Consider the following 17672-nt stretch of genomic DNA (forward strand, 5'->3'; position numbering starts at 1 on the left):
CTGGTATAAATTTCAATATTTATGATGTTGCAGGATGAGGTTAGGTATAGTTGTTAAATTCTGGTTATAATCTGAATTGAATTTGCCTGGCTCAAATCTAAGCTTTGGATTTTGGTGTGATAATAACAATGCTTCCAAATTAGGAATCAAATAGTATCTATCAAGTCTGGGCCAGCATTTCAAGTACGTATGATCTTGTCTGGGAGTAGGGAGATTGATCTCAATTCATTCAAGCTGTAGTCATCACTGTTGAATGTATAACATCAGTCTGATATTTTGACCGGTTAGTGCTCAGAATATATATATATATATATATATGTATGTATGTATGTATGTATGTATGTATGTATGCAGATCAGTGTCAGATGATTCAATCTGATCTTGGTAGTGTTCGACCCAAGATGCAAGGTGATCAAATTGTGTAACTGTCACATTCGATCTGCACATAATCATGACTAAAGATGGTGTATGATCTATGAATATCCTTGTGAATATATTTGCTATCGTGGGCAATGGAAATCAGGCTCATTCTGTATGCCATCAGTGATCATGATTGTGATAACAACTTTGTTAATTATGTTTTGGAAAGGGATGTCTCATGTAAAGACATGGCTCTTGGACATGTAGAGTCATGTCCCTACATGAGACTGCCCCTTCAACATGTATATATATTGAGTGTTGTGGATCGCTAGAAACATATCATTACACACATATTATTACTAGCGATCTGCATATGATATATTTGCAACAAATAAAGAACAATATCAGTATTATACATTGCTTAGTCTGAACACAAGAGTAATAGATCAGAATAATCTTCAAGCTCTACATACTTCAGCTACTGTACTATTGCTGAATAGAAGGTTGTGTAAGAGTACTTATTCATTGTAAATCAGATCATTGAATCAGAAGTTAAACTCTACCTAGATTCTTTTGCTTAACATGGTATCAGAGCTTGGTTGGTAGAACAAGCTTTATTCGACAGTTGCTGATTCAATATCACTGAAATATTTCTTTTCTATAACAACCATGGTAAACAATATAAGAGTTGAGGATAGACTGGAAGGTGCCTCTAACTTCGTTTCATGGAAAGTTCGAATCACAACAATACTCCAAGAACGTGAATTGGAGTCATTTATAGAGGAAAACAAGGAATTACCTAAAGATGAATCATAATTAATAACTTGGAAAAGATGGAATAATAAGGCCAAGAAAACTTACAACTGCTTATGATGTGTTCAAAACTATTCAAGACACATTTGAGATAAACAATGCAAGCAGATTGCTTACATTAAAACAACTCCTCCTAAACATCAAGATGGACAAAGGAGATACAATCATCTCGTACTTCTCCAAAATCTCTGAATTAAGAGGTCAACTCTCTATCATTGGAAACAATGTTGAAGATGTTGAATTATCTCTAATAGCTCTTAGAGGATTACCAATATCATGGGAATCGTTTATTCAATGCATCAGTCGTCCATCTATAGCCAAATTTGATCTACTAAAAAATGAATGTACCCAAGAAGAGGTTCGATTAATCTCAAGAGGTATCATCTCTAATAAAGAGGAATAGATTACAACATTGCAAATAAATTGAAGCAATAAAAAGGGAAAATTCAAAAGGAAGAGAGGGAAGAAAACTTATAAGAAAAGAGACCTGTCAAAGACAAATTTGGACATACTCACATGTATTGTCCAGGAAGGAAAAAAATCCTGTCAACATGGCCGAAGTCAAGAAAGTAGAAGACAAGAATGAAAAATACTCATTATTCTACCTTTCCCTATCTAGTGAAATAAACTCCAATAAAAACACCTGGATAGTTGACAGTGGAGCTTCCAAACATATAACTGGATTTAGAGATAAAGTTGAGACTCTTGACTAATATTCAGCTGAAGAAGTGACAATAGGCAACAACTCCACATACCCTGTGAAAGGAATTGGGACCTGTTCAGTACATCTAAGTACCAGAGTTAACTTGCACCTAAAAGCTGTCCTATTTGTTCCTGGAATCAAAAGAACCTTATCTCTATATCCGGTCTAGCAGTTCAAGGATATCGAATTGCTTTTCAAGAAAATAAAGTGTTGTGTTGGATGAAGAATTCAAACATTAAAAATACTATTTCTATTGGAGTTAGAGAAGGATTTATACAAACTTTGTAATTCCACAAATCTAGCACTAAATCATGAAACTAGAAATACAAATGAGATTTGGCATAGGACACTAGGACATTTAAACTTTAGAGCATTACCTTCTATAGAGAAAATTGGAAAAGGTCTAGCCAACCTTAAACCTGAATATGAAGGAATATGTAAAGGATGTGCATTAAGAAAGAACTCTAAAACTCCTTTCCATTCTAGTGAACATAAATCTAAGGGTATTCTTGAACTCATTCATACTGACCTATGTGGACCCATGTTAGTACCTTCATTAGGAGGATTTTCTTACTACATCATCTTTGTAGATGACTATTCTAGGAAAACCTGGATATATTTCTTAAATTAAAAGATTCAAATGATGTCATACTCAAATTTAGAGAATTTAAAGCTTTAGTTGAAAACCAAACTGGGAAGAAGATGCAAATTTTAAGATTTGATAATGGAGGAGAATATATCTCTAAGAACTTCAAAGATTTCTGTATATTAGTTGGGATTAAGAGGGAGTATACTATACCATATAATCCTCAACAGAATGGAGTAGCAGAAAGAAAAAATAAAACTATCATTGAAGCAACTAAAGTAATGATGCACAATCAAAATATACTTACATCATTTTGGGCAGAAGCATCTAATATTGTTGTATATATTCAAAATAGATGTCCTCATGCAATTCTAGAAAACATTACTCCTGAAGAGTTTTTCGTAGGAAACAAACTTGACCTAAGTGATCTTCGAATCTTTGGTTGTCCAATATATATCCACATTCCTAAGGAGAAAAGAACTAAACTAGAGCCATTAGGGACGAAAGGCATATTCATTGGCTATAGTGATTCTTCTAAAGCCTATAGAGTATATGTGCTAGGATCAAGAACAATTGAAATAAATAGAGATGTCAAGTTTGACGAAGATACTGCATTCAAAACTTCTAAAGATATAGAAGAACCTAATGATGATTCCATTCCTAATAATGATGAAAGTTCTATGATTGAGAGAGAGAGTGGCATAGAAGATAATGGACGCACTGCATCTGATCCTGAAGAATATGCAAATCCACTTAACAAGAAAAGATCCTTATGGGCAAGAAAAATGTTTGAAGAAAACAATGTGGGTACCCGATGAAGTACTTAGAGAAACCAAGAGGACAAGAAATCATTCATGTTATGTTACTCACATAAATGAATCCACTAAGATTGAACCTTCTGATGTCGAAGAAGCTCTAAAAACTCAAGCTTGGAAAGATGTCATGATTGAGGAATATCAATCTATTATAAAAAACAATGTTTGGGATATTGTGCCAAGACCCAAAGACAAATCTGTTGTCTCCTCAAGATGGTTATTCAAAATCAAGCAAGCTCTTGATGATAGTATTGAGAAACACAAAGCTAGATTTGTGGCCAGAGGATTCTCACAAAAGGAAGGGATTGACTATGATGAAACTTTTGCTCTAGTTGCTCGGTACACATTTGTTAGAACTATACTTGCAATAGTTGCATCCAAAGGTTGGAAGGTGCATTAGATGAATGTAAAGACAACATTCCTGAATGGAGTTATTAATGAAGAAGTATACTTGGAATAGCTAGAAGGGCTTGTCTTCCACAAGAAAGAGTCACACGTATGCAAACTGAAGAAAGCCCTTTACGGTCTTAAACAAGCACCTAGGGCCTGATATGAAAGAATAGATAGCTACCTTACCAAACTAGGGTACTCAAGAAATGAAGCACACCCCAATATATACTTCAAGAAATTAGAGGGAGATATGTTAATACTAGTTCTCTATGTTGATGATCTTCTGATTACAGGTGAAGATCGTCTCATTATCAAATGTAAGACAGACCTCATAGCTGAATTTGAAATGAAAGATTTAGCACTTCTACACTACTTCTTGGGATTATAAGTAAGACAAGAGAGAATTCATTTTCCTAAATCAAGGGAAATATACCACTGACATATTGAATAGATTTGGCATGATGGACTGCAAACCACTATCCATACCTATGGAGACAAATCTCCATAAACTCAAAATTGAAGCACACGTGTTTGAGGCCGTTGATCCTACATATTATAGACAAATAATCGGATCATTAATGTACTTAGTGAACACTCGTCCAAATATTTGTCATGCCACAAATGCACTAAGTTAGTTTTTGTGTGAACCTAAGAAGATTCACCTCATGGCAGCAAAATACATCTGGAGGTACTTATGAGGCACTATTTGACTTAGGCTGAAATATGAAAGAGTTGAGTTACAGCTTCATGGATATTTAGATTCTGATTGGGCCGGATGTTCGACTGATCAAAAGAGCACTATAGGATGTTGTTTTAGTCTTGGATTTGCAATGATATCCTGGTTTAGCAAGAAGCAATCGTCTGTTGCTCCAAGTTCCACTGAAGCAAAGTACATAGCCGCATCCATGGCAGCTTGAGAAGCAGTGTGGTTAAGGAAGTTATTGGTTGGGCTATTTGTAAAGCCTCTAAAACCTACAGTCATTCATTGTGATAATCAAAGTTGCATCAAACTCTTAGTGGATCCAGTCTTCCACAACGGATCCAAACATATAGAGATACCTGTTCACTACATTAGAGATATGGTAGATAAAGGTGTTATCAAGTTAGAATACGTCAGAACTGAAGAAAAATTTGCTGACATATTTAGCAGACCTCTTGCTAAAGTGAAAGTAAATTACTTTAGAGGAAAACTTGGTATGGTGACATTGTGATTGTTATTGTAAACTCCTGAGACTAACAATCTCAGTTTATTTTGTGAAATATATATACGTTCTCTTGAATTTAGAGTTACTATTGTGCACATGTGTCTATTTGTGGAAAAATGACAATCTTTCATTTTATGAGATGTTAGGTCTCTATTGTAAGGTGACGACCTCAACAATAGATTGACTTGTTATCATAGACTTCATTAAATTGTCCCAGAATGTGCCGGATCGTGTGATAACAAAGACATCATGATTGACTTAATTTTTGTCCCAAAATGTGTCATATCCCCGTTTTAAGATAAAATTTTAATAATAATTAGATAATACAATATTATTAAATAAATAATGATAATAAAGTTATATTAAAACTAATACTAAACTATAAAAATATGAAATAATAATTATTTAATCTATATTATCAAAGAAATAATATGTAGTATGATATTTTAAATAATTAAAAAATAATAAAATTACAATGAATAAATAAATAAAAAAAATTAAATACAAGAGACAATATTGTAGAAAGTATGTTAACTTTCTAAATAGAATTTAATATTAAATAATAATAAATACAAATAAGTAAGTAAATAAATAATATAAGAAAGAATAATATACATTAACTAAATCTAATGAAAAGTCAAGAAATATTTAACAAATAGACATGACTCTTAAAATTAAGATATAAAAGGGAGGATAGTTTATTTTAGAGAGAGGGAAAAAAAAGAGAAGATAGGAGTTCAAGAATGGAAAATGGAAGAGGAAAGTAATATGAAGAAAATAAGGAAGTGACTTTCTGAAAAGGTATCAATGATAGTGAAAGGATGTGAACCTTCAAAAGGGTCATAATTATGAATAGTTACGACTTTTCAAAATTGTTGTAATTATAAAGTATTGAGACTTTTCCAAAGGATTTTAGTTATGAAGTGTTGTGACTTTTTGAAAGGATTATAACAATGAAGTGTTGTGACTTTTCAAAGTATTTGTATTGTGAAAAGTTGTGAATCTTGGGAAAGAAGAAACAAAATAAATATTTTATCCTTTCCTTATAATTAGAAAAAGAAGATTTTAGAAAGTAAATATAGGGTTGAGATAATCTAGAAGGAATAATTTATTGAAGGGTTGACTAATGATAGAGCCACGTGGACCAAGTAAAGAGGAAGGTAAGAAAGGTATGTTTATGGATTATATTTGTTTAATTATGTTTATGAATTTATTTATGTTAATAAATCATACTTGTGGATAATTTATGCAATATACATATGTATATGTAAAGATGGAATTTGAAATGGATAACACATATGACTTAATGGTCAATGGTTTAAGATCAAGAGAGTCCCTTTTTAGGGAAGAGAGTGATCTTAATATGGTTAATAGCTTAAGATCAAGAGGGTCCCTTTGGGAAGAGAGTGATCTTAATATGGTTATAAGGCAAGAATATTCCGTAGATGCTAACATATGCATATGTGTCAAGGGCCCTGGATAGAGAATGTCTCTTCTAGGAAAGACCTTAAAGGGAGCACTTCATAGAAGACGGAGAAGTAATAGGGATCTAAGGATCCTCAAGAGGGTTATTGATCCGATGGAGAGACACCTTTAAGGTTGGTTAGGATAGAGGGTAGAATAGGGAAATATATTTTATTATTGTATAAATTCTAATATTGGTTTTGCAGGTATTATTGTCCTTGCTAGTGGGGACATCACAAAATGAGCTAGAGGGCATGATATCATGTGTGTTGATTTTTGTCATATTATTGATTCTGCGCTATGCTAGAAACTATGACAATAAAATCGTGATAGTCTACAAGTCTTGAAATGGACTAGAGATAATGATAGACTATATTTAGTACTGTTCTAGAATGTACCATAGATCAGATGATTAACATCCTTCTAGGATGTTTGTGTTGATAAGCATCTTATTGATAAGATTGATAAGAGCCTAAGATCACCATCTTGGGAGATAATCATATTCTCCCTCGCTAAGAGGGAGTGTTGAATGTATAGCATCAGTCGGATATTTTGACTAGTTAGTGCTCAAATTATTGATACACACACACACACACACACACACACACACACATATATATATTTGCATATCAGTATCAGATGATTCAATCTGATCTTGGTAGTGTTCGACCCAAGATGCAAGGTGATCAAATAGTGTAACTGTCATATTCAATTTGTGCATAATCATGACTAAAGACTCTGTACAATCTGTGAATATTCTTGTGAATATATTGTTATCGTGGGCAGTGGAAATCGGGCTTATTCTGTATGCCATTAGTGATCATGATTATGATGACAACTTTGTTAATTATGTTTTGGAAATGGACGCCTCATGTAAAGACATGGCATGTAGAGTCATGTCTACATGAGACTGCCCACTCAACATGTCTATATATTGAGCGTTGTGGATCACTAGAAACATATCAATACACACATATTATTACTAGCGATCTGCATATGATATACCTGCAACAAACAAAGAACAATATCAGTATTATACATTGCTTAGTCTGAAGACAAGAGTAATAGATCAGAATAATCTTCAAGCTCTACATACTTCAGCCACTGTACTATTGCTGAATAGAAGGTTGTGTAAGAGTACTTCTTCACAGTAAATCAGATTATTGAATCAGAAGTTAAACTCTACCTCGATTCTTTTCCTTAACAATTACAGGCTCAGCTTGTTAGTACTAACCATGATGTGACTTTGGCATGAAATTCATAATATGGAAATCTAATGCATTGTGTTATGTGGTAGTGGAAGGATTGCAGGAGCTAATGAGGGTGAAGGTATCAATTCAAAAGCAAAGGCATCAATAATGAGATGAAAAGAACCCAATTATCACTAGAAGTCGAGATTCAAGATAAGAACCATTTGAAGAGAAAGAGAGCAACAGAGGAAGAATAGTGAAGATGAAGCAAGAATATGAGACATCACAATTTAAAGCTTAACAATGATTTCTCATCAACATGGGGTATTTATCAGGTTTCTATAAGAGTTTGCTGAGGTGGCAGCCCTTTGCTCAACCAATATAAATATGCCAAGTGAACCCATGAAGATGATTAATGAGATTGTGTCCAGGTTCATTGAATGTGAAAAGGAGTATGAGGATGAGGAGCACATTTTTTGAGGTGATGAGATGGCATAGGTCTATGTAACCTTTTTTTCTTATTGGCTAAAAATAAATGCCTTATTCTAGTTGGCCCATTTGATGCTAAGTGGCATAGACTGACATGGCCCTTTTTATTGATTCTTGGAAGCATTTGAATTTTCTCATTGGTCTACTAGGTGGTGGCTTCTTCTACATGTGCTCTATTTTCATTGGTCCACTTGTTACTGCACCTTATTTGGTTGTTATGCATTTGAAATTTCTTATTGGTCCTTGGAAGGCAATGTCATTTTTCTACTGGCCGAAATGGTGGTGCTTAATTGTAATTGGGTGGGCATTTAATATTTGTAGCTATGGTTATGGAAACCCTAATTGGGGCTTATGTAGTTTAATCTTGGCCCTTGATTGCAAATTAATCTTGGCCATTTATTGTAATTGAGCCCCTATATAAAGTACATCATTTGCAAAAGGGAGTTATGTTGGAGAATTGTTGCCGAAGTACTACCAAAATTGTTCTTGATTCATTGTTGGTCTCCATGGTGGATATATATGATCATTTTGGAGGTATTGCATAGTTCTTTGCATTTCTCACTAAGATTAGGATTTCATTTCATGTTGCTTAGAAGTAGTTTAGTTCGATGAGAGTAATTGTGGAACTTTACTTTCTTGACTTGAACAAATCTGGGCCACTAGCCTCTTGTTGATTGTAAGAGTGCCTTGTTGTAACATCCCTTCCTTGAGATAAAATCTAAATAATAAGTTATAATAATAAAATAGAAAGAAGAAATAAATTCAAACTTATATTGTCTTAGATACAAGATAAAGATATGTAAGTATTCAAATACAACTATCAATTATTGATGGTATCATTCCATATATAAAGAGAAAATATAATAGATATCAAGAAATATTAATATCAATCTATATTTATCAAAATCAACTAAATAAAGCAACACCCTTAAGTAATAATATTTATTAAATTAAATTGACTGCTTCCTCAATTTGTTTTAAATACATTTAATAAATAATTAAATGGGCATTATTTCTTAATTTAACGGGCATTTTGAAAATAAGACGACCGACATAAATAGGGCGCGGTCTTTCGTAGAAGGCAAGCCCACCCTATTTAAGAGGTCGGGCAAATGAGATAAAAGGACAAGAGAGTATAAAAAAACATTAAAACCCAAACACCAATAAGGAGGCATGCATAGCATAAGATAAATGGCCATAAGGGACAATGCAGCAAAAAATAATATTAAAAAGAGGGAATTAAATAAATACACAACCAGCTTAAAAGAAGAGAGTGGGAACATGACAAAGGCAGCAAATTATAAGGAACTAATATGGAGAAAGGAACAAGATGATAGAAAAACAAAGAAATATTTCTTAACTAGCCATGGAAAGATGCACCAAACCAAAACAATATCTCCATCCACAAACTTGAACATAATCTTGCCTTTGGTATGCTTGAGATTGCTGAAGTTTTCAATTGGCCAATGCCTTTTAACGGAGGAATATTGATCCATTGGATGGATGTAATTAAGTTAAACCAATAATTGATAAAAGTTTGGGATACAATTTATACATAGCATCAAATACTAATAAGGTAAACTTTTTATTTAAGGTTATATATATAGGAATTGCAAATAGATAATATATGAATGCCATTGTGTTTAATTAAGAAATATATTTTATGTTCTATCAAGAATTCAAGTGGATACTTATGGGAGGGAAGAGGTTTATCTAAAATTCTATAGTGTCTGTATGAGAGATTTATAATCTCCATCTAACTGATATGACCATAATAATATGATTTCTATAATGTTGGTGTGTGAGGTCCATGTAATTTCCATTTGACCGACATGCCTAAGGAATATGTATAATGTTGGTATGTGAGATTAATAATCTCCATCTGAGGACATGCCTGAGATTTTCATCATCTCTATAACATTGGTATGTGAGATTGCTATAATCTCCATCTGACTGACATATCTGAGATTAGTGTGCTAGAATATTCTGATGATGTCAACATATGCATATGTGATTGGCCTCGGATAGAGGATTTCCTGCCAAGAAGAATCTTAAGGGTTGCACTGAAGGGAAGTCAGTGGAATAACTAAGGGTTAGGAAACCCGATTCAGAGATGCCTTTAAGGTTGGGTTTAAGATAGAGGGTAGAATAGTATAGTTAGATTTATTATTGTTTTAGTTCTAACATTTATTTTGCAGGTATTACTTGTCCCAAATTAGCCCTAATAGTGGGGACATTATAGTGGTATTAGAGTTATGATCTTGCCATCCTGTAGGGTAAGCGCAATTATAAACATTTGAGTCAATAAAGATCATACTATTGAATACATATAATAATAAAGCCTGAAATTATATGATGAATCTATACAAGGGATTTCTCTTGATCTAGGAGAGGCAGAGTAAATCCTCTCGAGATAGCTAGATTCCAAGATGAGTACGAACATGCACTCCCAATGCCTTGAGGAAGCCTACTCGTAGATAAGTATCCAATCCCCCGCGTTATTGAAATACCATCCTCTTAAGGAGGACATGCAAGAAGTAAAAAGTACTTGAGCCTAATATGCTAAATTATTAATTCTACAAGGGGTTATTAATCATTCTCTTAAAATGATTTCATTTTTGATGCATAATAACGTACATTAATCCTTGAAAGAAAAGATCATCATTCAAGTCATTCATCAAAATATCATTAAATAATTTATCAACTACAACAATCATATTGGCTTAAAACCCCTTTTGGTGACTCATTGAGAATAACTCAAAACATTATGAAATCTAATAATCGGTCTATGATTTGTAATTCTTTGTTATTCAATTATCAATCATGCTTAATCAATCACTAAATACTAAATGAGAATCAATCTTAAACTCACCAATCTGATCAACATATGAATAATCAGAATGGAATCACTCATAGCATTCAATATAAATGCACTTGATTTCATCCTTCAAACTCTCAGTTGTATCACTAAACTCAAACTTGGAACTTGAATAAGAGTCATGGATCAGTTGTGATCTAATGAAATAAATGAAAATTGTAATTGCTTGAGGACAAGCAATTTTGGGAGGGTAGGACTGTAATATCCCCTCCTTGAGATAAAATCTAAATAATAAGTTATAATAATAAAATAGAAATAAGAAATAAATTCAAACTTATACTGTCTTAGATACAAGATAAAGATATATAAGTATTCAAATACAACTATTGATTATTGATATTATTGTTGCATATATAAATAGAAAACACAATAGATATTAAGAAATATTATTATCAATCTATAATTATCAAAATCAACTAAATAAAGAAACACCCTTCGCTAATAATAATTATTAAATTAAATTGTTTGCTTCCTCAATTTGTTTTAGATACATTTAATAAATAATAAAATGGGCATCATTTCTTAATTTACTGGGCATTGTGGATAAGCTGATGGACATAAATAGGGCATGACCATTTTTAGAAGGTAGGCCCACTCTATTTAAGAGGACGGGCAAATGAGATAAAAGTAGAACATAAAAAAAACATTACAACCCAAACACCGATAAGGAGGCATGCATAGCATAAGATAAATAGACGTAAGGGACAAGGCAGTAAAAAATAATATTAAAAAGAGGGAATTGAATAAATACATAACTGGTTTAAAAGAAGAGAGTGGGAATATGACAAAACAGAAAATTATAAGGAACCAATATGGAAAAAGGAATAAGAGGATAGAAAAACAAAGAAATATTTCTTAACTAGTCATGGAAAGATGTACCAAACCAAAACAAATATTTCCATCCATGAACTTGAACATAATCTTGTCTTTGGTATCCTTGAGACTGCTGAAGTTGTCAATTGGCCAATGCCTCGTTAAAGGAGGAATATTGATTCATTGGATGGATATAATTAAGTCAAACCAATAATTGATGAAAGTTAGGGATACAATTTATAATAGTATCAAATACTAATAAGAAATATATCACCATTCAAAAGTAAGGAGAGGTAAAGAATTAAAGAATTTATAAGGAGATGACAAAAGGATTTGGCATTTATAACATGAGGACTAAGGAAGCCCACTAAAAATGGTAAAGGCATTACACACCTACTCTATTAAGGTTTCTTTATAAGGTAAATTATTTATTTAAGTTATATATATATATATATATATATATAGAAATTTCAAATAGATAATAGATGAATGTCATTGTGTTTAATTAAGAAATATATTTTATGTTTTATCAAGAGTTCAAATGGCTCCTTATGGGAGGGAAGAGATTTATCTAAAATTCTAATAGTGTTGGTATGAGAGATTTATAATCTCCATCTGACCGAGACAACCATATTAATATGATTTCTATAATGTTGGTATGTGAGGTCCGTGTAATCTCCATCTGACTGGCATGCCTAAGCGATCTCTATAATGTTGGTATGTGAGATTAATAATCTCCATTTGACCGACATGCCTGATACTTTCTTCATCTCTATAATGTGTGTATGTGAGATTGCAATAATCTCCATCTGAATGACATGCCTAAGATTGATGTTTTAGAATATTCTAATGATTTCAACATATGCATACATGATTGGCCTTGGATATAGGATGTCCCGTCCAAGAAGAATCTTAAGGGTTGTGCTCCAAGGAAGATAGTGAAATAACTAAGGGTTAGGAAACCCGATCTAGAGACATCTTTAAGGTTGGGGTTGACATAGAGGGTAGAATAGTTTAGTTAGATTTATTATTGTTTAATTTCTGAGATTTATTTTGCAGGTATTACTTGTCCCAAACTAGCCCTAATAGTGGGGACATTACACGTGTGGTTAACCGATGAATGAAAGCACTTCAACTAATATTCAATCTCTAGTTTGCATTCTTTTGAGGAAATTGAAGAGGTATAGATATGAAAATCATTAGAGTGTACCTAAGAAGGTTGCACTAGGTGGGTTGAGTCGTTGATTAAGCTACATCTAGTAGAGTTCAAGTCATCCACGATTCCTTGCATTCATAGTTTGGAGTAGAAGTCGTATGAGTTAAGTTCAAGTTGAGAAGTCAAGATTTCAAAATCAAAAGTATATCTTATAATTACCTGCTCTCTACAGCTGTATGGAGTCATGGAATTGCACATTGATGAAAAGAGCAACATTTGTATGTTGTCATTCAGAAGGAATACATTTTTGCTCTATAATTGCATGTAGTCATTCAGCATCTGTAAACTTTATTCCATAGCTGTATGAAGTAACACGACTATCATTGATGAAATGACTAAGAAATGTATGTTATGTTGGGAGGTTGGTGCCTTTGTCCCCTCTAGGTGAAGGTACCGTTTAGCATAGATGGATGGATTGATTTGTGACATGTGCTTAACCGCCTCTCATGGATACAGCTTGAGCTTTTGGTGTAATGACAGCGGTGATTCCAACAAGTGGTATCAGAGCGCTGGGTTATGGGTTCAAATCCCTCAGGTCATTCTGAGGGGGGATTGTTGGGAGGTTGGTGCCTCCGTCCCCTCTAGGTGAAGTTACTGTTTCTCACTCTTGTTTAATGTTGTTCACTTAGATGTGGATAAGCATAGTTAAAAAATTTAAGGTTAGCCTCTTGAAAGGTTATTGTCTTCTACCTATCATGCTTTTTCAGAATCATTAAATTTCAAAATAGTATACCCCCGCTTCACAAAGATTCTTAATGTGCTATTCTCAAATTCTCTTTTGCAACCCTATGTGGTAGTTTACTCTGAATTTACCCCTTTTCTATGTATTCGATCCTGTTACTCTAGACTTTCCAAAAAACTGCCTTAAATTAGAGGCTTAGGAAGTAAATGTTCACCTATACATAAGCAGCTATAAAAGGGCAAATTTAAGCAGAAAACAAAAGAGTCGCAATGCTGAAAGTATAGCATACAGATGAAAGTGAGCTAAGGTCACTCCTAACTCAATTATAATGAACACAATAAGCTTTGCTAGCAGCTCTAAGCATGCCGTCCCTGTTAGAATGTCCCTCTGCTTCAACCACATGATTGGTTCTGGTCTCTTCACATGAATATTGCCATCCAAAAGAAATAGATCAGATGGGAATAAATTGAGCTATCTTGACTTGTGAATGTCAAATCTTCTTCATCACATCAGACCTCTTTATTATGTCCACAACCCATGCAGCTCTCCAAAATTTTCTCTATGCTCATGCCTAAAATTCAGTGTTGTTTCCTCACCCTTCATTTATCTTTCACTAAACAAGATTTAGTCCTTTCATCACCCATAATTTCCCAAAATACATCCCCCAAACTTCTACAGTCCATTTCAGTTTGTGAATTTCTTCTACAGCACTCCCATTGTCACTTACAACCCTTAATTTAAACCATCTGACTGCAGAGGTAGACTCATAAAAAGAAGACCTGATTTTCTTGTGAAAACAAATAGCTTAGATCACTCTCAATCCTTCAATATAGACAGATTTTTATGGATCGTCCATGTGGTTGAGAATGATTGGAACACATCAATGCAATGAGTACTTGTCCATGAATGAATACCATAATCAAAAGCCACAAACACACATGGGTTATTCGTTCTTTGTCCTTATTGGAGACTGCTTGATGCATAATTATGCAAATACATAAGAACAAGGAACTACAGCCACCCTTTAAATGATGAAAGCTCTTGTCCCTTCCCATGGGAGTTAGCAACTAGTTATTGGATGAGAATCCACACCAGGGATCAATGACTCAGTTTGTGCTCACTTGTTTTGAAGTTTCGTGTTTAGATGTTAGGTGTCTGATCACGTTTTACTTTCAATTCAAATCAACTTTTATTTAATGTTAATGGATAAATGTTATGCTGTGATTCCCTAATCTGTTTACTTAAACAGGACTTCTTAAATTTGTGTTTTCTTTATTGGTTTTATACTTAATGAAGCTGGTTTACTCTGCTGACAGACACCTTCCTTGTAATTATTCACTCGGATTAATACAAATTTAATTTGAAAATTAAAATGTTGTAGCAGTTGACTCTTTCATTGATCTAATGTTCTTGAGTTGACAACTGGCTATTGGATGAGGGCCCACACTATGAACTAATGCCTCTTAATTTTTGGCAGTTACACTCCCTGAATGAGGAAAGTCAATGTCACCTTTTTAAGTCTTAACCTCCCTGTATTCACCGTCCCAGTGAAAAATAGATTGTTTTGTGAACACTCTTTTGGAACCTTATGTATAGATATTAGTGTCTAATCACTTTTCACTTTCAATTCAAATTAACATTCTTTTCATAGTAATGGATAACTGTTGTGTCACACTTTCCTATTCTGCATCTCAAATAGGGCTCCTGAATACTTATTGTCTTCTTTACTGCTCTTATGCTTCATGAAGCTGTTCTATTACGTTGATAGACACCTTCCTCATAATTAATTTCTCTGATTAATGCAAATTTAATTTGAAAATAAAAAAATGTACCAGTTGACTGTTTCATTTGTTGTAATGTTCTTGGAATTGCATTTAGGATCTAGTACTTGTTTGGCATGTCATTTTCAGTTATGGACATAATGACCATCATAAGGTTTGTTGTCAGTTCATTGTATAACTACTAACCCTAACAGACTCTGATCGTCCCATGTTCTTCCATAGAATTGTTTGACCCTTAATCTATAAACATATTTGCAAAGAACCATATATCGAGTTCAAATCAATGAATATTTCTATTTGTTTTTTGTAGCTGTCACCAACACACCTGAGCTTATGATCTATTTCTCTTTGTCTGTTCCAACTTCCTTCTAATATTTACCAGCTAATTTCCTAGTCATATTTTTGGGTGTTACTTTTATTTTTTCTGGTAAATTATGGCATATAGATTGTATTGTTCTATGATACAGTGCTTTAGACACTTTGTTGCAGTCCTGTTCATTTGATAAAGAAAGTTTCTTACCTGCATTATTCTTGTAGGCATGGCACACAGTGCTTTAGATAGTTTCTTTCAATCCTGTGCATCTTCTTGATCAGGAGAGGTGATATCTTTAACAACTTACCTGTTGGCCAGGAATGTTAATGGTGCATTTGCTTGTCTTTTCTTAGGCAGTTAGGTGCTCCTGTTATGAAAGCGACGGAAGATACATTTATGCAAATTCTAGAAGAAGCATTAACAACGCTGTATGGTTTGATAGGAGGAGCTTTACTGATAGACTTGATTGACTTCAAAGCATTAACTGGTGTGGCCACCTTGCGATGCAGAAAAGGGTACGTAATATTCAATATCATGTTTTCAAATATTTGAATGCCTGTCAATATATTTTATTGATCATGAGAAAAAACACACAGGCTTGCATATAAAACAAGTCAGAGATATACTAACATATAAATCTATATAGTTTTATTTTGGTCTTATTCCATTTTTTTAGAAAGTCTGGCTAATGTTAGATATCCCACTCCCAGACAATATCTATCCAAATGCTGATGTACTCCAGGAAGACTTTGCTGACATTGATGCTCTTTTCTAATACATAGCTTTTCCATGCTTTCTATTATGCACAGTGATGTGCAACGTATCTGGGCTGCAGCAACATTTGTGGCTAAGTTCAACAATGTTCCATGTCGACTAAAGGTGCTAGAAGCATCTTCTTCCCTTGTGCCAGATACAGAGTTCAACAAATAGTCAAGTTCCTGTTTTGTGACAATTGTTGGGTGGGCATAAGCTTAAGAATATATGTCGTTGTAAAAGGACAGGTTTTTATGAAATTTTGCCTTCAATATGAAGTTCGCATCAGAGCTAACAGACATAGTAAAGGGCTCCTTTTATTGCTACTTGTTAAGATGCTTACTTTGGAGCATGGTTCATTCATTTTCCTTTTACATGTTTTATTAATTCATCATTGAGGCAATCCTGTTATATTTCATTATTTCTTCTTTCCTATTTCCTTCAATTGTTCAGATTATAAATAACTTACATTTGTGGGCTTGCTCAATGTCATAAGAAATAAATTATAATTGATACAGTGTTGCTATATTCCAAGCCATCTTCTTACCTCTTATTCATTTATCAGATTGTGAGTAGTGCATATCTGTGGTTCAACTCAATGAGTGCAAATATATCATAGCCAATGCATTATCAAGAACAGTGTCAAGACTGTATGCTGCAATCCTATGATGCTACTGAATGCAGTCAAACCTTACTTATCGGTTTGGGTGTGGGTATAGATGCGAGTACAAGAACCCGGTACGTGGATGTATAGAATTTTTGGGGGTGTTCAGATGCTTTTGGGTACACGTGCATATATACAAAAAATTTAAAGAAATATATAGATTTGTAAAACTAAATCATTTGATAGTATGATATTTCATTATTGATCAATGCCAAATGCCAAAGATAAAAACTAAGGGTTTCTAGCTGTTGCCCAATTTTCAGTTCATTCTTTTTTTGCTTTAGGTTTGAGTCAAATCAAAAGTGTCAATGTCTTGAGTCTTGAGTCTAGAGTGCCCATAGGATGACCTCTCTTCTCATCATCCCTTTGAGCTAACCTAATGTGGAAAATCATGCGAGCAATGCACTAGTCCAAGGCTAGGTGATTAGGTTTTGGAGGGTTTGTTATGCGTTCCTCTGATGAGAAGAAGATTTGGATATTTTACTGATTCATCTTTTTCTATTCTTAATCATGTTGAAGACAAGGATTCACGTTATGTTACAGTTTTCATGGAAGAC

At 33.6% G+C, this 17672-nt stretch overlaps 1 protein-coding gene across 8 annotated transcripts in view; it reads left to right on the top strand.

Moving 5' to 3' along the window:
* The window catches only part of LOC149535380 (uncharacterized), a 60830-nt gene extending 43961 nt beyond the window's left edge, over positions 1-16869 (top strand). For all 8 annotated transcript variants that reach the window (XM_089806639.1, XM_089806636.1, XM_089806637.1 and 5 more), the window contains exons 3-4: positions 16052-16213; positions 16508-16869. In XM_089806639.1, the coding sequence (XP_089662765.1) occupies positions 16052-16213; positions 16508-16628 (283 nt within the window). In that variant the 3' untranslated portion in view covers positions 16629-16869. The remainder of the gene's footprint in view (positions 1-16051; positions 16214-16507) is intronic.
* The last annotated feature ends 803 nt before the right edge of the window (positions 16870-17672 follow it).

Source organism: Cupressus sempervirens, chromosome 10 (genome assembly GCF_028749045.1).
Source record: "Cupressus sempervirens isolate cs-2001-9-10 chromosome 10, ASM2874904v1, whole genome shotgun sequence".
NCBI classification, from domain to species: Eukaryota; Viridiplantae; Streptophyta; class Pinopsida; order Cupressales; family Cupressaceae; genus Cupressus; species Cupressus sempervirens.